At 40.9% G+C, this 21,049-nt stretch overlaps 2 protein-coding genes across 4 annotated transcripts in view; both read left to right on the top strand.

The window, feature by feature from the left end:
• Positions 1-19,730, top strand: part of LOC100693652 (solute carrier organic anion transporter family member 5A1) — a 52,800-nt gene extending 33,070 nt beyond the window's left edge. For all 3 annotated transcript variants that reach the window (XM_003458062.4, XM_005463037.3, XM_025900321.1), the window contains exons 6-10: positions 4,028-4,226; positions 8,601-8,760; positions 11,213-11,457; positions 12,773-12,837; positions 13,471-19,730. In XM_003458062.4, the coding sequence (XP_003458110.2) occupies positions 4,028-4,226; positions 8,601-8,760; positions 11,213-11,457; positions 12,773-12,837; positions 13,471-13,997 (1,196 nt within the window). In that variant the 3' untranslated portion in view covers positions 13,998-19,730. The remainder of the gene's footprint in view (positions 1-4,027; positions 4,227-8,600; positions 8,761-11,212; positions 11,458-12,772; positions 12,838-13,470) is intronic.
• Positions 1-21,049, top strand: part of LOC109195563 (tripartite motif-containing protein 16) — a 1,176,058-nt gene that overhangs the window by 546,187 nt on the left and 608,822 nt on the right. The gene's annotated exons all lie outside the window — the stretch shown is intronic.

Here is a 21,049-nt window from a genome sequence, read left to right on the forward strand (position 1 = left end):
CTGTTTAAAGCCATCACGTTGTTGTGGCTGATAAATAAAGCAGCTGAAAGTGGCTTTTTTAGTGGCTTTGGTTATTTTAGTAGCCAAGAGCTGTTTGCAGTTGGACCACATGTGGAATTCTGCGTAATGCTGTTGTTTATCAGGTTTGATGAACTCTGCAGATATAAAATGGTTTGCATGGTATACAAGTCTGTAAGAAGGAGTGCTTCAATTAGAGCAGGGGTGTTAAATATATGTCCTGGAGGCTGGAACCTTTAAACTGAGAGCTAAGTGGGACATACATTTGACATTAAATATATATGCTGTGTGTGTGTGGCCATTAATGTGACTCTTATTCACCACTGTGGGCCCTCATAAAACTGACTTAGACTATTTTAGGAACTGAAAAGTCAGAGTGAGGTCATTTATGATTCCATTTTATCCCAGATTTAGGAAGTTATTTTGTTACTGGAGAAAATATAAGGCTACTTACAGCTGCTCCCTTACTCACAGGGATATCTCCACACATGTAAGCTGGCAGACTTTTACTTCAGATACCCTCCTGATGCAGCCCCCAAGCCATTTGTGTCTTCTTCTGAAATCAAACCGTGATCTTGAGCTTGTTAAGTGAAACCACTACGCCAGTTAGTAATAATGATAATAATAAGACACGTAAAACGTTTCAGAAAACATCCATCCATTGATTCTGTTTTTTGCTGCTTACATGAGTCACACGGGCGGCAGTCTAAGCAGAGTCACCTCCTCAGCCAGTCGTGTCCTGTCTCCACATCTTCAGATTGTAAAGGACAAATTTATTATAGAAATTCTTTTTATAGTTAAAAATATCAGAACAGTACACACGGTGGAGTCAAAAATGACCCCACTCAGTCCCTCTAAATGATTCTCACTCTCTGTACGGATTATTCTTTGCTTTGAATTTATCTTTTTAATAAAAAGAAAACGACCAAAAACCAAAACAAAACTTTGCCCTTCTAAAAAATTGATTTTGATTGCTGTTGACAAAGAACAGCACATCATTAGTCACACTTGTAGGTAACCATGAGTCATCTGAACTTTCCACACAAAAAACTCGATTACTGAAAGCAGAGTTTATAAACACCCAACAAACTAGTGTTTTTCACACTGGTTCTGCATTAATGTTGTTTATTCCTTTTTTTTCATTCCTTTTAGCCACATTAGTATGATTTTTCTCCAGGAAATTACATCTTGTTATCAGAAATGTTTTAGTGTTTGAGTTGCATAACTGTCTCAGCTGTAGGCGGAGTGGGCTGTGAAGCCTGTGATTAGAACTGCCACTCATATATATTTTCAGAATGTGCCATCCTCCGGTGAGTGAAATATAATTATTTCTTGGGAACCTGCTCAAGAGTTTGTGAAGGTCCCAGGACCCCAATTTGGTATCCACAGCTGTTCACTTTATGGGGCTTGAGTGGGTAGAGCAAAGCAGGAGCACCCACCAGCCAGGAGTTACGGCGCTTTCCCTTCACTTATTCAGCAGAATAAGTGAGATAAAGTGTAGGATATAATTTTGTGCCCACGTCTTTAAAGTTAAATCCACAATTTAGTGTTTTGTCCTCAACTGTGGAAGAAATTCGTACTCGATTTTTGCAGTTTCCAATTTAGAAAAGCTGGATAACCAGTGGCTTGTGTACCTTAAAGCCTTAGTGAAAGCATGTTGATGTTGTGCAGCCACTTTTAGCTTTAGACCTGTGAGTATGAAGAAGGAAACAAAAATTTCATGATCACTTCAAACTGTTCTTAGAGCCCCAAACTGATTTTGATATCAGACACCACGTTGGACATTTGAACACAGGTTACTCGCTTTAGGAGCCTGCCTCAAGTGGCCGTTAGAGGAACTGCAGTTTTGTGGCACTTGCACGTCGGCTTCAATTTCATCCCCAGATTTTGATGCTTGGTTTTGGATTTAAATGGCCAGTCAGTCTGTTATCCACATGTCTTTAGTTATGCTGGCATTGTGGGCAGGTTTTATTAAGGAGGAAGCATTGCTTACAGAGAACCAGACAGTGTGATGAGCTTTTAATGACAGTCCCTTAGGACTGAACAGATCTGGGGACTTCCCAAGGTTAACGGCTGGGCTTTTGCCCTCGGGAACTAAATACCTTTATGGACCTTTTCCTGTTATAATTCCCATTTAACAGGAATGCACACGTGATATATTAAACATACCAACTAATTACTACTTGCAACAGAAGTGTTTTTTTGTGTGTTGTTAGGTTCGTGATATAGAGTTAAAAAAAAACATGGAGCCACTACTCTGAGACAGAAGCTTCCTCCGTTAGACTCCATCTTCCAAGCTGAGAGGACAGACAGCTGCACAGGACACATTATCTAACACCTCAGAGTGAAGAGAGCATCTCTGCCTGGGTTAGAGGCTTCACTCCCTCCGAGGCCACCCACACTATAAATGTGTGCTGTCATGGTAATGCAAGGCTGCCCGGAGGCGGATGTTGTTGTGATCGCTGCGTTTTCTTTAGGATCTCATTGAAGAAAGAGCGATAGCTGCAGTGGCCACAGCTACACAGTGTGCCGCCCATTTGATCTGTGAAAGTCCAGCTTGAAAGCGAGCTGAGGTTTAAACGATAAATTCTTAAACATATGCTTTGCTTACAGAGAAAATCATCTCTGGCGCTTAGTCCAGATAATTTACCCGCTTCATCAAATGCACTGTAACTATAGAAACAAAGTGCAGTGCGTCATACTCTGAAACTCACACACAGTGAAAAGAAAAAGTGAATTCACCACAATGTGCAGCCGCAGGTTTAATTGCTACAGGATTAGTTTATATTGCTTATACATAACCTGACTTCATTACCCTGGTGAATTTATGGCCACTTGGTGGCAGAAAAGCAGCACAACCAAACTGAATTACCACGTCTAGTTTTTATGGCTAATGAGTCTGCAGCAAGCAGAGATTCAAATATGAAGTTAAAATTAAAAAGACAAATATTGCAGTTTCTTTAAAGGCCACTTGAGGCTGGCTACAAAACTCCTTAGGACCTCCATTTTATTTTACAGTTTACTTCCTCTTAGAATAAATTGGTTTACATTGATAATCTCAAGCTTCCTAACAACTTATAGGATGCTGAATCTTTTTTCAAACAAATGCATTTGGATGCTGGTTTTAGGGGCGTGGCCGGTTTAATAGACAAGTGTCCTGACCATAGATGGTGTAAAAGATCGATGTAGCCGCAGCGATGCCACCAGCTGACGTCCTGTCATAATGAAGCTGCTATGAAGCATTTTTTCCGTCCCCATTCTGGTTTTTTGAAAGGTGTGGTGAGTTAGCTCCTCTGTGGTTTCCAGCTGTTACTGAGAAACATATCTGTGACTTTACCTTCTAAAAATATTCTCTTTCTTCACCAGCTGTGACTTTACATTTTCTATTCTCATCCAGGGAGTTTAGGAGTCTGAATCATCCATTTGAATGATACCAGAGTCATTAAGTTTATTACTGATATAGAAAAGAATATTCATAGAGATTTTGGGCAGCAAAAGGAACATTAAAGATGAACCATTTTCATGTTTCTGTAACATAACTTTCTAGTTATTTTATATTTTTATGAGTTTGCTTGACAAACTTAAACAGCTTTGAATGAAACACATTTGAGGAAAAATCAGTCAGTGTCTCCCACCGTTTAGAAAACACCTGCACCACATGATAATACGACCCTTTTTTCCTCCAGTGAATTATCAGAAAGCAGATCAACAGACAGAGTCCCAGTTCATTCTTCTGTTCCTCTTTGTCACAGATCTTGAATTGGTGCCGTTTTGGTATTAAAGCTTTAAAAAATCCCATATTAGAAAAGAGTCTTTGTTACTTTGTTATCTCCTGTACTGATGAAGCTGTGAGGCCCCACCTCCATTTGCCTCATTATAGAGTTTTTATAGTGTGAAGGTAAAAATTTCTGTGGCTGCAAGTTATTGTAATCTGCTGATTTTGAGAGGTACAGGTAAGATTTTTTTTCCACATTTGATTATTTTTATTTGCTTGTCTTTGTCTCTTCAGGTGTGATTATTGTACCTAGTGCCGGCGTGGGGATCGTCCTGGGCGGCTACATCATTAAGAAGCTGAAGCTGGGCGCTCGCGAGTCGGCCAAGCTGGCCATGATCTGCAGCGGCGTGTCCCTGCTCTGCTTCTCCACGCTGTTCATCGTGGGCTGCGAGAGCATCAACCTCGGAGGGATCAACATCCCCTACACCACCGGGTAAGGAGAAGCTGGGTGGGTGAAATCCGGGGAAGTGGTGGGTTGTGCTGCATCACTGATGACGAGGAAGACTGACGTCACTTCGGCATCGATGCCGCTTCATTCATGTCTGAATTGAATCTTTACACTGGGTCTGTGTGTGCTGTTCCTGCAGTGATGTGGTTGTGGAGGATGTAGAGAAACACTCAAAGGATGGAGGAGACAAAGCTAAGAATAAGCAGACAGAAGTAAAATAAAATATATAACAGATAGACCGACAGAGGAGGAAGGTTAAAGAAACTGAGTTATGAAAGCGGCTGAAAGAGTGAGGTCAGGCTGAGAAAGAGCCAAATAGTTTATGTGGTCGTTTAAACACATGTATCTGTTCCTGCCTCTTTTCTCAGCCTTACTTCGTGTCTTACTTTGTGTTATGTTGACCTCAGCCCTGTTTTGTAACCATACGAGTTTCACCTTCGAGCCTCAAAACCATGAAAGGCAGCATCCTCCCCACCTGGATAATACAAAGTCTTAGAATGGGGTGAGGTTTCTGGATTCTGCTGTGCTTTCTTCATTTGATTTCACACACTGTTTATTTACTTTGGTCCAAATCAGTCGATGAGTTTGTAAACGAGATTTTCCCCATGGTTTGGTTTCTTTGCACACAGAACAAACTCCATAGAACTGAAACACAAGCTATGTGAGAACACGCTTACTGGTCACATGTGTCTGGTGCTGGAGCGACAAAACATAATACAGGAAGAAGGTGCTGTGTTCTGGCCTAGTGGACAGCATGGACACTTTATATTTGTTTACTAGTTGTTAGTCCATATTGACCATTTGTGACACCTGTCACATCCCAGAAGCGTATCCTTGGCTACAGGAGGTGTTCGGCTCAAAGTTGGCTTGGATCACGTTCACATCATAAACTAATTGCTCTGAAGTTTGTTAAGACGAGCTTGAGACCACCTCCTCCAAAGGGTCTCTGTGCGGATGTTTTCATCAGCACCAGAGTGCGATGACTGTGTTCACACCTGCATCCGTGAACCGCGCAGAGAAAAAAACAAGCCAGAGTTTGATTTAAACGGACTAAACAGAGCAGTGTGAAACACACTGATAACAACACAAGACATTTTGTGACAAAGTTCTTCCGTGTGGCGGAAAAACTAAACATCCAAACACCAGCCTACAAGCAGGCAAAGCTCTTGCAACATGCATTCTTGCGCTTTGAAGTCAGGACATTTATTACAGCGTTTTGTTGACTGATATTTGTGTAAAGGACTGATGTACTACCTGTTGCTAGAGGCAAAGACAAAAAGTACATCTGTACAAGAGGTGGGCGGTGATTTCCACACACTAACTTTTAAATAAGTGAACATCGAGGGATGGATTTTCTGGATCTGTGAATGGTTCCCCTGTAAGGCAGGCATTAAACTTAGTTACAGACACGGAGGGCCACGGACACCCTGCACGGGTCATCATTCCTGTTACAGTTCACGTAAGTCCAACTGAAGGATGCACGCATAGTCGTGGCATTAGCAAAGGTGTAGGGAACTCCAGGCCTCGAGAGCCGGTGTCCTGCAGGTTTTAGATCTCACCCTGGGTCAACACACCTGAATCAAATGATTAGTTCATTACCAGGCCTCTGGAGAACTTCATGACATGTTGAGGAGGTCATTTAGCCATTTAAATCAGCTGTGTTGGATCAAGGACACATCTAAAACCTGCAGGACACCGGCTCTCGAGGCCTGGAGTTCCCTACCCCTGCATTAGCATTTGTCACTTGGACCAGAGTGGATCCTAGCAAAGTCTTTAAGACTTCCTCTGCCAGAAAACACTGGCGATGCCACGTGATCCAAAGGCTTATGCTGCCTTCCTTGTACCTCACAGGTTGGAGGCAGGATTTGGAAAAACAGGCGATGACTTGCTCTGAAGATGGAGCCATTCAGCCATCAGTGCAGTGCCTGGAGTACAGCACAGTGTATATATTTTTTTTCTGTGTAATAATACAGCTGCAGCACGTTCACTGATAGAATCCAGTCAGTTCTCTGTATAAGTCTTTTTTCCAAGCTGCAAACACAGTGTGAACAGTGAGTACAAAGTTCAGCAGTTATACTTCCAACTTTGCACTTGAAATAGAAAGCAGCATTAACTCAGTCTGTGTCTAGACTGAAAAGGAAATCATGGTTATAATATCATTATAGGCCCTGCTGCTTGCACTGACATTGACTGGTGTTGTAAGCTGGCTATAAATAGTCTAGTTTGCTTGTTTGCTAATGTTGCTAACATGGTACTGTAATGAAATGGTGCCTTCATGTGTCTTAAAGATGTTATATCAACCAAACCTGGAGGCCTGGCTGATTGTGAAATACTCTCTGGATGATTTCATTCAGCCCAGTTTGTCACTTATAACAGACGGTAACCATAAACCTCTGCTTTTCACTGTAAAGGGCATCTGCAGCTATTTCAATACTGACTTCCAGTGACACAAAAATACATGTGTTACCTACAATGACATGAAACAAAAAGTTTTCCTTTTTTTCTTTTCTTCTAATTGTTTCCTGTCACCCAACTGACGTAACAGTGACGTCTGCTCCAAACTGGTCTGTTTGTTCGATCTTAAAAACTTAGAAAATGTCAGAAAAAATGGGCTTCACGGTTTTCCAGGTGACATTTTCAAAGAGCTTGTTTTATCTGACATACAAAAAGTCAAAATTCTTTCATTTAAAGAGAAAAAACCTCAGGAACCTCAGGAATGTGTTGGTTTATCAGCGTTATTATCTGTTCATTTCCTGTACTGCATTTTTTAGCATTATTCTTATTTAGAGAAACACAGAATAACTTCCTGCCTGTTATTTTTTTTTTTTTTACTAGGAACCCTTGGTGGGCACATCCTCCAGCTTTATAACTATTTTATGGATGAACAGCTAGATCGTTAATGAAGACAATTAGCAGCAGGTTTATTTGTTGACAACATAATAGGAAAAAAAGAGATTTTATCCTTCAGAATAAAATATCAGGCTAGTTTTCTTAAAATGATATAGCTGCTGTAAACCAAACAAACTCAAATCTTTGATATGAAAACATAATAATACATCTTTTGTATTATACAAAATACAATTTTGTTCTTTAAAGATTTACACATATTTGACATTCAGCCATCTTTTTGATTTTTTTGTATTAAGTCTAAAACCTTAGTTGTTTTTTTTCAGCACCTCTCCTGGTGTCGTTGTTTTGCTTCTCCTTCTAGATGTAAACTTGGAATCGTGACTCTTTCCCTTAAACCGCAGGCATCCGTTTGCCGACTGCAGCGTGGCCTTTCTCGTGTTTAATAATTTCCCGGTCTGACGGAGTCGGTGGTAGTTTTTATCACCCCATCTGTGGCTCATGTCAGGGAGGAAGCGAGTGTTCGGATGAGTGCAGGATAACAGATAACGAGCCAGTAAACGGAGGCGTTTTCTTTTGCACAAAGCGTCCCTGAGAGCGATTACATGGCAACCGTGGAAAATGTCCAAGGACAGCTTGGAAGAGAGGATCTTTGGCTGCGTGCCCTCTCTGTTTTCTCTCGTGTTTGTCCCTCTGGTCTTTTTTTATTTCCCTCTGTGAGTCTTGCTGTCTGTCTGTCCCTTTTGCCCTCCGCTCTTCATGTTTAATTCTTTTTGATTCCCTCCCTTCTGTCTCCTCTTCCTCGTCCTCTCTCTGCTTTTTCCTCTTCTTCGTCCGTTGTGTTTTGTTTTTCGTTCGCTCCACTCAGATGACAGCTGCGGTCGTCCAGCCAACCCTCCTGCTTAAGTTGTTGTGAACAAAATAGACAGGACGTGCCAGCTTGGCACAAACTTTTACGTGGACGAAGGAAAGAAGAAATGATTAGTTTTTCTACGTCTAGGACCAAGGCCACTGTGACCTGACAACAGCTTGCTGTGCCCACAACTTAAGAATTCTAGTTTCCCCTTAGGCTTTTCCCAAACACATCAAATCGTCTGAGTGCTCAGTGAATTTCTTTCTCTCAGATTTCTCTGAAGAACTTTTTTCCTCACCTAGTGTCATCATTACTCAATAAAATAATGGGTAAAAGTACCGAAAGTGCTCATTTAAAAGCTGTGATGACTTTCCCATCAGCCTGAGCTTTACTTTGAAAATTATGCTGCTTATCAGTAATGTGTTAGTGAAGCAGTCAATATGCGGATCATTGCGAGGAAGAAATTAGCTTTTAAACAATGTTTAGTGTAATGATGTAGCCTGTTAACAGACTGAACTTGACTTAATGCCACTAAGCGCTGGAATTAATTTGTTTTCAGTGTTGAACACTCAGAAGTGGGAAAGCTTTAAAGGAAAATGACTGTCTAATAAAAAAGGTTTACTTCTAACTTCACAGTTTTTTCTGTTTTCTCCCTTCAGACCTACACTCACTATGACGCAGAGGAACCTGACCGGAGGCTGTAATGTGAACTGCGGCTGTAAAATCCACGAGTACGCTCCGGTCTGTGGCTCTGATGGCATCACATACTTTAACCCCTGCCTAGCTGGCTGTGGCAGCGTGGCCAACGACAGCACTGGGGTAAGAGACCACGATACGGTGTTTTTTAAAATCTCAACACTAAAACATCTGAAATTCAGTCTAAGATGAATTTTAAATGTTTTAGTGTCACCGTTTTCTGCCCCGACGCGTAGTTTTCTCAGCTTGACTGTTGCTATTTTCAGCTCACGCAGTTCGGGCCCTCACCCACAGGCAGGTCGCGGCAGATGGCCGCACCCCCCTGAGCCTGGTTCCTCCAGGAGAATACTTCCTGTTAAAAGGGAGTTTTTCCTTCCCACTGTCACCAGGTGCTTGCTCATGTCTGATTGTTGGGGTTTACAGTATAAAGCACCTTGTTGTGATTTAGTGCTACATAAATCAAACTGAATTGAATTAAAGGATCAATAAGCTCATACCAGAATTGCTACTCCACCTACAGCATTGGTCCAAATTTAATCAAACTAGCACAAACTAATGTGCTTTTACCCAAACTTTGATCAAAGTAAAGGTCACATATGTCATTTTTACTGGCAACAACCTCTGAACTGTGATGGATCACGAGCTTGGTGGTGTTCTCAACCAGTCATGATGTTTGCTGGGTTATCTTCTTTAAACCATTCAGGCTCTTTTTTATGTGCAAAGATGGAAACAGGTTCTAATTTGGTATATTAACTAATGTATAAATTATATTTTTCTGTTCTTTTCATATTAATAATTGCATTTAGACAATGTTCTTAAACTTAACTGTTACTTTCTTTATAAATTATAAGACATTCTTCTGTTTCTGTTCCCCTCCCCAGCCTGTTCAATGGTGAGGGGGGCTATAGTGTAACTGTAGGCACATCCTCAGCAGGAAGTCACACAAACGCACCCCCATCCACACACACACACACACACACACACACACACATGCTTGCACATGCATACACGCACACACGCAGTGTTTTGACCTTTTGTGACCATAGGGGGGTTTTACAATGGGTGTTTGTGTAAACTGTGTGTCACACAGTAAAAGGCTGCAGGGGGAGGCTGGTTCTTGGGACTCGTCTGACACCGAGGGCAGAGATGCTGCCGAGCAGGCTCCCCCTTGCTAGCAAGTAAAACTGATCGATCGCTGTTCTGTCTTGCTTTCTTCACGGGAATAAGTCTGAACCAGTGGGCCTGCTGAAGCTCAGACCCAACAATAAACACTACGGGGTAGTTACCTGGACACTATCCTGGCATTGTATATGTGTGAATGGCTTTGGCAAAAAAAAAAGTAAAATATTACCAAAGAGTTCAGTTTAATTCACTTTTTTGTTATTATACAAGCAAAGCCAACACAATGAAATATTCAGTATTAATATGCAGGTGCAGCGCAACACATTACAGTAATGACACCACACAGTAACATAATGGAAAAGCAAAAACATAAAATAATATATAAGAGGATAAAATGGCTAAAAAAAAATCATATAGATTAAGATAAAACAAAAATACCAGATTAGTGACTTATAGGTAATCTGTTATTACTGATAGTGTCAGTGTGGCAGGTTCTGATCCAGTGATTATGGTGTGTTACAGTGTGTAACTGTGAGTTTAATAAAGTGCTTATGGTGCACATGATTGGAGAGACAGATTTACAAAACAAAACAAAACTGTTCCTGAGGCTTATAGTGTGAGACACCGGTACTGTTTCACACTCGGTGGGAGTTTAAACGGGCGTTAAAAGGGTGAGTGGGGTCATAGGTCATGTTACACGCATGCAAGGTGAAGCGTTTCAGGTACAAGTCTTTGACAGCAGGTAGCTGGGTGCCAACAGGACGCTCTGTTGGCTTTTCTAACCGCTGCAGGTGCAGTGATTGTACCAAGCTGTTGTGCAAGATGTTATAGTGCAGTGGTAGAAGCTGGCCAGATGGAGGCTTTTCAATCTCCTCAGGCAGCGGAGGCGTTGTTGTTGCTTATCAGGAAGTATATAGAGACCATGTCAGGTCCCCAGAGATATAGAGACCAAGAACTGAAAGCTTGTTACGTTCTCAGCCTAACACTGTTGTAGATGGGGCTGTGTCTGCCTTTCTTGGACTTTCTATAACATTAAGATCAAGGTTTTTGTTTGAGTCAGCAGATGCTGGATCTCCCCTCTGTAGGCCGTCTCGACATTATTAGATGGAGGCACTCGGAAAGGTTTGAAAGAGTAATATTTTCCGGGGCTAAAGACATTAAAAATACACCAGTGCGAATCTTCAGGGTGCAGTCTACACACCCACTGTTAGACTGCCATATGAGCAGCAGTGGTTTGAGGGACACTCCTGTTATTTCTTGTTTTTACTTTAAAGGATTTCTTTGGTTGGTCTCAGTTAGTTCATCCAAAACTGTAGAACTTCAGGAACATCTGCTTCATGGCTTTCTCACTTGTTTTAATGTAACGGCCATTTTAGCAGTTACATTAATCTCTAAAGTAATAAAATTGTGAAACGTGTCTAAGCTTCCATGCGTATCTCCATTTGCCCTCCAGATCCGAAATTACTCCGACTGCGCCTGCGTTCAGAGCCGGCAGGTTATCACGCCGTCGACCGGCAGTCAGGGCAGCAACCAGCTGCAGCTTGTCATCGTCAAGACCTACCTGAACGAGAACGGCTACGCCGTGTCAGGGAAGTGCGACCGCACCTGCAATACGCTCATCCCCTTCCTCATCTTCCTCTTCATCGTCACGCTCATCACTGCCTGCGCTCAGCCCTCCGCCATCATCGTGACCCTCAGGTACGCTTTTATGAATCACTCACTGTAAGGAGGATGGGATTTCAATGTTTTGTTCCAACAAAAAGTCGTCAGCCTCTTTGGTTTTTAAGTAACAGACTCTCTGCAGACCAGGTGTTCTTGTGACCTTTCTGAGAAAAAAAGAAACAATTTTCTATTTTTGTAGGAAAAGAGTTTTCAAAAATAATCAAAAGTGCTTGAAAAGAAACTTTACTGACTGTAGAAAAGCTGTGAGAGTAAAGGCGACACTGTTGACTTACTGGTTGATCTACATTCACTCTCTTACCTTATGGACAGCTGCCCTGCAAGGAGCCAGTTGAGATGGTTTAGGCATATGAATAGGATGCCTCACGAGCGCCTCCTAGGTGAGGCGTTTTGGGCATTTCCCACTGGGAGAAAACCCCCTGGGATAGTACTGGCATGGGAATGCCTCAGTATCCCTCCCAGAACAGCTCATCTGGGCATCTCTTATTAGACTGATGATGTGACGATGAATTCGAACGGGAACATGTCTGCTTTTATCCAAGTATCCAAATGTATGTATTTGATAGATATTTCTGAACATTTGATAAATGAAAATGTTAAAATGATTAAAGGATTTGAAAATGGATAAGTGGGTCTTTATTAAGTAGATTTGTATTTACGCAATAGGACAGTCAATTAAGATGAACATAATACAAATAGCCAAAAAACAGATATTTGTTGTGAATGAGCAGAAATGTCGCTGAATCACGTCTAAGCTGATCAAGTCTGTCGGCATCAGTCTTCTTATCTTTATCTGATAACAAAGCTCCTCCTCTCATCCAAACATGGTGATGTCTGTGTGCAGAGTCAGCAAACTTTAAAGAGTTTTATCAGTCGACTGGTGAATCCCCACCCTTTTAATGTCTCTGTAATCCGCTAAGATTAAAGGTAATTTGGCTAATGCTTGAAAATAGCTGTCCAATTTTAGTGACCAGAGAGACATTAACCCTTTAAAACATGGTCGTGTGCAGTCTGTGGTGAAAACACTCTTAGCTAAGTCCACAGTTCAATTCCCATCCTTTTGCTTCAAAGTAAAAATAACTTTTTTTCAAAGAATTATCTTTTTTATTAAGTTAAGTTTCCATTTTTATTCCCATGTGTGGTCTCAGAAATGTTTTAGGTGAGGCATGATACTCTACATTCACAGAAACACAGAGTTGTGTGTCGTTGTCACTGAACAAACACTAAAAATTCAGTTCAACTGTAATATTTAACATTAGCTTAGGTGGTTACTTTATTTGGCTCTATCATCCTCTGTTTCTGCCTTCCTCAGTCTCCTGTCTGTGTGTTGCAGGTCTGTAGCGGAGCAGGAGCGGCCGTTTGCTCTGGGAATGCAGTTTGTCCTCCTCAGGACTCTCGGTGAGTAGAAACGGAAAGCACAGAGCTGCTCGTCTTGTTTTATTTTGCCATGACATTATATGCAAAAGCAGAAGATCAGCAGTGTTATTTGTGGAGCTCCTTGCAGAGATGGAGAGATGAGCTCACTGCTTGTAAACACTCGGTACCTCCTGACTGACGAGCTGATTTACAGATTTTTTTTTTAAAAATATCGTGACATCACAATTATCCTGAATAAGGAGGAGTCAAAGGAGGTGAATTATATTCTTTGCATGTTCAGGGAGCTGCTGTCAGTGTAAATTATTTAGAGGACAGTTAGAAACTCTGGCTGAGGCGTTTGGGGGTTAATCGGCCGGTGAGGATTATGAAATTTATGAAATCCAGGATGGCAGGTTCTCATCTTGTGCTGCAGTTTCTCACAGCAGCTCCTGCAGCTTTATTGGAGTAAATTCAAAGAGTCTCACCTCAATGAGAAAGCTGAGAGCTCACTTCTCTTCTGTTTTTGTTTTTTTTCCCTCCCTTGACCTCTTCTTTCCCTGTTTTCTCTTCCATGTCATCGTTTTTTTTCTTTCTTTCTACTCTGTCCGTCTTCTTTTCTTTCCACTCTCTCGTTCTTTCCCGCCTGATTTCTTCTTCTTCTCTTTTTTTACTCAGCCTACATCCCGACTCCCATTTATTTCGGGGCCGTCATCGACACCACCTGCATGTTGTGGCAGCAGGACTGCGGCGTCCACGGCTCCTGCTGGGAGTACGACGTCACCTCTCTGCGCTTTGTGTACTTCGGCCTCGCCGCTAGCCTCAAGTTCCTTGGCTTCCTCTTCATCTTCCTCACCTGGTACTCCATTAAGTACAAAGAGGAGCGGGTGGAGCGCTGGCTCAAGCGCCACCTGTCGCCCGTCGACACCGTGGGCAGCCTCGTCTGCCACCCTGGCGGCCACAAGGGCCACGCCCGCACCCGTTCCTGTCCCGTAAACATCCCTCGAACCGACCCCAACGCTCTGCCTGCTAATGCACCGCTGCGCGCCGGCACCCTGAACCGTGGCGTTAGCACCCAGAGCTGCCCCGGCCAGGAGCTGAAAGCAATAACTCCTCCTCCGGCAGCCGCGGCTGCACCTTCACCCGCAGCGGCGCCCAACCCCGCACCTGCCCGATCACTGGAACACGTCTCAGTCCGAGTCTGAGCTCCAGATCCGGGCCGGGCGACGAGGCAGGTCTCTTCCACTGACTTCTCGTTTCTTCTGAAATCCAGTCAGCTGGGTTTTTAGCCGCTGTCAGGAGCACCAGTCATAACACGTATGTCCTGCTCGCATCTCAAATCTCTGATTGGCTGGTGAAACACTGGCAAACTACGTGGACCGAAAACCTTCAGGTAGACCTCCTGCTTTGTCCAGACCAGGTGGAAATCCCTGCTCGGTTCATGCAAATGGAAGTTTAGTTTCCTTTGAGATGGAAGACAGTTCATCGCTCATAAGCCCCCACCTCCACCCCTCCACCCTCACCTCGGCAATGTGTGCCTTCTGTCACCACGGTCCTCACATTAATAGTACGAAACACACTGGAAGCCCCTCACACACACACACACAGACTGGTCACCTTGAAGGAGTCGCCTGAACAGATACCTCAGCTTCGCTAAACTCCCCCTTCAGCTTCACCGTCGCCTCACGTCTGCGTGCTTCATCCTCATTTGTGATTTTCTTTTGAGCCATTTTTGTTCTTGTATCAGCACTTTCACTGGAAAAAAAAGAAAAATCTTTGGAAATGTGATACACAACCGTTAAAGAACTGGAAACCGATGGCATGGTGCTATGTGAAAAACAGCGTCCTTTTTTTTGGTCTTTTTTAAAAAGAAAAAACCCAACAGGTCACTGGGCTAAGCAGCTTGGCATGCACAGAATGCATTCCTCTTCGATGCAAGGCCTTTCGTTGCTCCCCTGACACAATGACACGCAGTATTACTGCTGGAAGTCGGATTGTTTTGGCTTTTTCCAGCTCCATACAATGCATCCATACATCCGGGCCTCCGACTGGCACCCTGTGATAAGCAGCTTAACCTGGGGAGAGAAAAAAAAAGAAAAAGAGGATCGACAGTTTCCTCCTGACCACATTCCCGGCGAGCCAGCGACGGATCCTCCTAATAAATGACTGGAAGAACGAGGAAAGAAACAGACTGCATTTCAGGCTCAGTGACTTCCGTCCACTTTACTAACAGCAACACTAACATTTGTACTCAACATGTAGGATGGCGAGTAGTCAACCATCACGTAGAGGTCATAGTGTAGTCATCTGTTCCCTTTGTCTGCTCCAGAAATGAAAGCGGCGTCTGCAGATGGAAACTGTATGAATGCCCCTTGTTGGTTTAATATGAAATAGTAGTCCTGGTGTATTATGGGTAATGACCTTCTCGCCTGCCAGAATGTGATGTGTGTTGCGTTTGATAGGTGTAAGTCGCAGCGAAGTGAGGAAAAAATTAAGAAAATAAGGCATCAGTTTGCAGAATGGTTCAGTAGTTTACTGAGAAAGTAGAGAAAAGTAGAGAAACTGGTTCCTGATGGAGTGCAGCTAATGATCGTTTTTTTTAATCTAAAAAAAAAAAGTCAAACAATGTGAATCAACAGTTTTTCTGAGCTCAAATTTTTTTGTTCGATCCCAAAACCCAAAGATGTTTTTAGCAATATGAAAAACTGAAACGCTTAACCTATCAAATGTGCAAGCCAATTAGGCTGATTTCCAGCTCCACTGTTTTACTCTTGGACTCAACTAGAGTAGCTTTGCATGATTCACAGTTTAAAATAGTCCTCCTTTAACTCATACAGGGCCTTTGTGCAGCCCCTCAATTCATCCAATGTCCCAAACAAGCTCTTTTAATATTTTACACCAGTGGTTCTTAAACCTTTCCAGGCGTGATCCTGTTTGCACCTGTCACTAAACCATTTTTTATCAACTACTAACAACAAACATAGGAACTTGATCTAGAGTCAATGCAAGAACATTAAAAAAAATCAGTTACCACTGCTTTAAACCCACTTTCTTCTGGTTGGCTGCCCCTCACAAACAGTAGGTTTGAGCAGCAGGGGGGTGGGGCTTTGGTCTCAAACCCAGAGTGTTGTTGCCTAGAGATGACAATAGTAGGGACTTCCCTGCTCACTGACTTAATATTCACCATTAAAAGAGCAGACATTTGACGGCCAGTAAGGATAAGAGCTCAACTTTAAAAGATGTGAAGCACCAGTTTGGACCTCAGACGTTGTTTTTTCTTTTGGCAGTTTGGTGTGACAGATTTAGTCGCTAAAGGTCAGAATAAATTTTGCTCCATTTATTATGACATTTAAAAAATGTAATATTAAACTCAAAAGGAGAGTGTTCACTGAGCTCTTACACAAAGAAGAAGCAGAGTCGTTTTTCAGTATCAGACTTTTTTCTGCAGCCACAGGCGTCGCCCCCTGGTGGTCATTAGAGAGAAAGCAGGCGTAAAGTTAGAGTTGTGAATCGTGTTCTGTGAAGGAGAAGTTGCACAACTGCTACTAAATGCATCAAAGCAAGCAGTCACGTGACACTTATTGTCAAAAAGTTTTCCACAATAAGTCTCAACAAAAATAAATAAAAATGATTGAAACTTACCAATCTGAAGAAAAAACAACCCAATAACATCTTTGGGAAAAAAAATTTTAAACCTTTTTTTTTCTTGTTTGTTTTTGTTTTGATTTTAAAGGTAACAATTAAGCCATATTTAAAGCTTGTTTAAAAATTAGTTAGTGGTTAAAGTAGTTAAATTTTTGATGTAGCAGCCCAGTGGAAGCAAATAAACATTTGCTTCCAAATAAACGTTTTTCATTCTACTTTACACTAAACGAACTCTGGAACTGAACTGATACTTAATACTGATGAAAGCTCAAAAAGTAACAAGTTTAATTCCTAAAATGTTTTAATAGTTTTGCAATAAATAAATAAATAAATAGTTAATAATAATTAGTAAAAGTAAATTAATAACATTTGTCAGATTACAGTCAGGAGCGCACAGTGATGGGACAAACTTCTTTTGTGATCCCCAAAAATAATTTTGCTCCAGGTTTTTTTTTTTGGGATTCTTTTAAATCCAGAAATTACATTTACAACTGTAAAGGAAATAGAAACATTCTTGAACCTGTACCATCATGTAAGCCATGTTTGTATTTTGTATATTAACAGTTTGATGAGGATTTGCTTCCACTGTGGCTGCAGGCCAAAGCTTTTCTCCTCAGTCTAGAAAATTAGGTTTTGGGCATTTCTGAACTGTAAGGACAGAAATATAAATTTAGATCAGTGTTAGAGCTTCTTTCCTTTTGGCTCAGTGTTTACAGCTCGTTACACATCCTTTTTTGTTTTTCCCTCTGAAAACTCAAACTGTGTTTGGATGTCGAGGTGTGATGCCTGTGGAGGTTCGGTGTTACATGTGCTCTTACTGTACACACACACACAGAGTCCTGAGCAGTTTCATCGATCGCTGTCCTGTGAGGACACCTGCTGGGCAGATGTGTACCAGCACGTAGGACACGGGAAGCCATCCGACACGCACATCATGTCTCAAACCAACCGAAGAGAAAGAGGATCGATACTTATCGATACTTATTACATGCGACAGAGAATAAGAAGCAAAACAGTATTTTTGTGTGTAGACAGCACGGTTGGTGCCTCATTTTGTCCCCGTGTTTTTACTTTTGAGACCTCAGATAAAAGCAGCTCTGAAACAAACAGTTTCTTATGCTATTATTTATCCTGCATCCTATCGTTTGAACCTTTGATATTTAATGCTGAGCATTTAAACTGAGCAAACTTTAAAATGAGATGCCTGACCATTACTCCTGAACCCCAGAAAGTTTACGCTCATTTAAAGCCACCTGTTTCATTTGCTGCATGGTTTGAGCTCCAGCAGGTGAAGGACAATTTAAAATGTTTTCTGGCGGTTTACCTCTTTCACCAAACTAAAAAAACTTGATAAAAGCAGCTATTTAAGCAGTAAGACTTCGGACAGATGAGAACAGGTCGACTTGGGCTGTATTTCACATTTATCAAAGAATTTAAAATTGCTAAAAGAATTTAAAATATATTTTGGGGGGCAAAATAGTTAAACTCAAAGCTGTGAGCAAGTCTAGGCATACCTGTAAAACTATAAAAAAAGAACAGTTACTCATAAGTTTACGTTATATGTGCATTATTGACACAGTATTGTCACTTCATTGTAATCGTCAATACGCAGTTATCATGAAACTCATAACAGCCAAGAAACAATCGATCGGTCGACCCAGAGACTGCTGACCTACAGCTGCAGGGCGCTGAGGTCTCCAACACAGAGAATACACAATTAATTTATATGAACTTGTTTTTATTTACAGCTACTGCATTATTATTATTATTTTATTTTTTACACCTGCTTCTTATTTTGTTCCCCTCAGAGAGTCGCGGTGCATCTTGTGCAGCAACAGGATAAAAAATAAAAATTCAAACTTGGAGTCATAAAAATGAGGAAAGTTTTTGAAAATGTCTTAAATGTAAAAAAAAAAAATTTAAAAAAATAATAAAATATTTCAAGATGAGGCGCATGCTGGAGCTGATGACTGACTGGTGAGCTTAAAGGGTTCAGTGATTTTAAAAAAGATTCTTGTTTTAATTAAAGTGAGTATTATTGTCTAACAGGTTAGAGCTCATGTCTGATGCAATAACATGTTTTTTTTAATGTTAGAGTGACTTTTGAGGTGATAAATTTAAGGACAGGTGGACAATAATCACACACAAGAAACGTCTGAGGGACAAAAAAAATCGTGCCACTTCTCAGTAAATGTAAGGAAAACGTCTCACACGGTTTCAGTAGAGACAGTAGAGTAGAATCAAATTTCAACACATCATTCCATTTTCATGTACAGCGAGAACAACTAATACAAATCTCACCCGTGTCCGTCTGTGTCGTGTTAGAGATGCTCGTCCATCCGTTTAACATTTAAGAACCAGAACATCTGCTGTTTCAGTTTGTCTTACACCTATTTTGCAGCGCTGCGGTTCAGCTGCAGGTGGCGCTGTTTCACGTCTCAAACGACACTGGGAGGATGAACTGCTGACACCAGTATTTCTTGATGGCTGGCTTTTTTTTTTCCTTTTTGATACCACATAAAAAGAAAACGGGAAGTTTTTGTTTAACAGGGGGAAAAGGTGCGTTTATTGGGGACTATTTTTCATGGCGGATTGGTCCACCTTTGTTAGGGGCAGCGCAGTGATGCATGTGGGAGTGGGTCTGTGTTCGTGGTAATAAAGGAACATGTCAGTAATTTTTGGACAGCGGTGCAGTGCTGTTAGGGGGAAGTTTGTGGATTTCTGGGTGTCGTACAAGTTTAATAAACTTCGTAATGAGGCACACAGGAAGCCTCCTAATCAGACACCTGATGCACTGATAGAAATACTGTAATTTTTATAATGAAGCTGAAAGTTTTTTAAGGGGTTCAAAGGTCCAGAAATTCTCACTTCTCATTTTAGCCGCACATAACCACAAAAACAAAGTGTTAGAACCACAAATGTTTACCAGCCCTGCAGATGGTGTCAGTATTTCGTCCTCTGGCTTCAGGATTTTACCACATCGAGTTGTTTACCTCCGTGTGCCGCTTCATATGGCATCATTTCCAGACTGTGACTACAGACAAAGACTGAATCTTTACGAGCTCCTTCAGGCAGATGTAGGTTTTACCTTCTCCTTCTTTTTTTTTTTTTAAAGAAAAAAAAACAATCAGTATTGTATTTATTTCCAAACAGTGTTTTTGAATGATTGAACGATCGCACTGATGAGAGGCAACATGTAGATTTGTGGATGCACTGTTTACAGATGCCTTGGTTACTTGACTTCTGTCAATAAAAATGTGAAGAAAAAAATTAATAAAAGAGAATTACAGAAACTGCTGCTTTGTGTTTCTTCTTCTGTCTGCATTCGTTTATCTGCCGCGTTCCCTCGTGCTGGTTTAACTTAACAGGAATAGTTATGAATTTAAACCACAGAATTCAAAACAACCCATTGAGCACATGTTGTTCAATACATTTCTTATATATTATAATTTCTCATAATATGTGGTTTATGTGAAAATTTAATTCAGTTCTGCCTGCAGTGCTTTTGTTCTGGGTTCTTTTGTGACCTGGATGAGTCACTGGTACCTTCTTGGAAAGTTCTCCTCTCCGTGGTTCACTTGAGCCCCAAAGCCTTAGAAACATCTGCAGACTAATAGATGCCAATAACTTTGTAACTTTTGTTTCTCATCTGTTTTCTTGAGCGTCTTTACATCGTGGCATGATGTTGGTTTTTCAGAGCTTTTAGGCTGCTTCGATTTGACAGACAGGTTCTATATGAGTGATTTCTTGATTCAGCATGAATGGCACTAATCACGTCTGGTTGAACTTCCAAAATATCTGTGGTTAATTACAGTTAATGATTTAAGATGGGGCAATTGGTTTGTCTCTTAATAAAAGAAATCATCATTTGTAAAACACATTTTTGTTTACTTGGGTTATTTTTGCCTAATATTAAAATTAGTTTGATCTTATTTAATGAATAAAAAATAAATTAAATTAAATAAGAAAGGTTGTGCTGTATTTTATGAATGCAGCATGCTAACAATGCTTGCTTAGCAAAAAAAAAAAAAAAAAAAAAAAACTAACTAAAATTTAAATTTTCATAAATGTTCCCTCTGACATTTGGCCTCCATATACCAGTAATAATTTAAAAGCCTAAAACTAACTGAAACTACTAAAAACTAAACTGAAAGAAGAAAATTCACTCTGGAGACTAACTGACACTAAACTGACCTTAAAAAGTCAAAATGGAATGAAAAATAAAAACTAACTAGAAAATACAAAACTATTTAATCTAGTAAAAGGTCACCGCCATCTTTTATCTACAGTCCATGTATTCAGTAGCATTTCTTCTTTAAAAATAAGGGTTAATCTTTATTTAATTCAAGCCTTTTTTTAATTAAATAAATGTAATTAATATATTTCACATAATTAAACTAAAAGTCCCTCTTTCAGAGTCCGTTCACCTTAATTAAGAGTAGTAATTAGATTTAAGAAAAAATAGAGATCAAATCGTTTTTTTAAGGGAATTTTCGTTTTAATAAAAAGCTGACGTTACCTGAAACAAACTGATATTTTCACTTATTTATTCATAAGGTAATTCATGTCTAAGTTCTCATTCTGTTGAACTCTTTGAGGTGACGTTTGACAT

This window comes from Oreochromis niloticus, linkage group LG18 (assembly GCF_001858045.2).
Source record: "Oreochromis niloticus isolate F11D_XX linkage group LG18, O_niloticus_UMD_NMBU, whole genome shotgun sequence".
NCBI classification, from domain to species: domain Eukaryota; kingdom Metazoa; phylum Chordata; class Actinopteri; order Cichliformes; family Cichlidae; genus Oreochromis; species Oreochromis niloticus.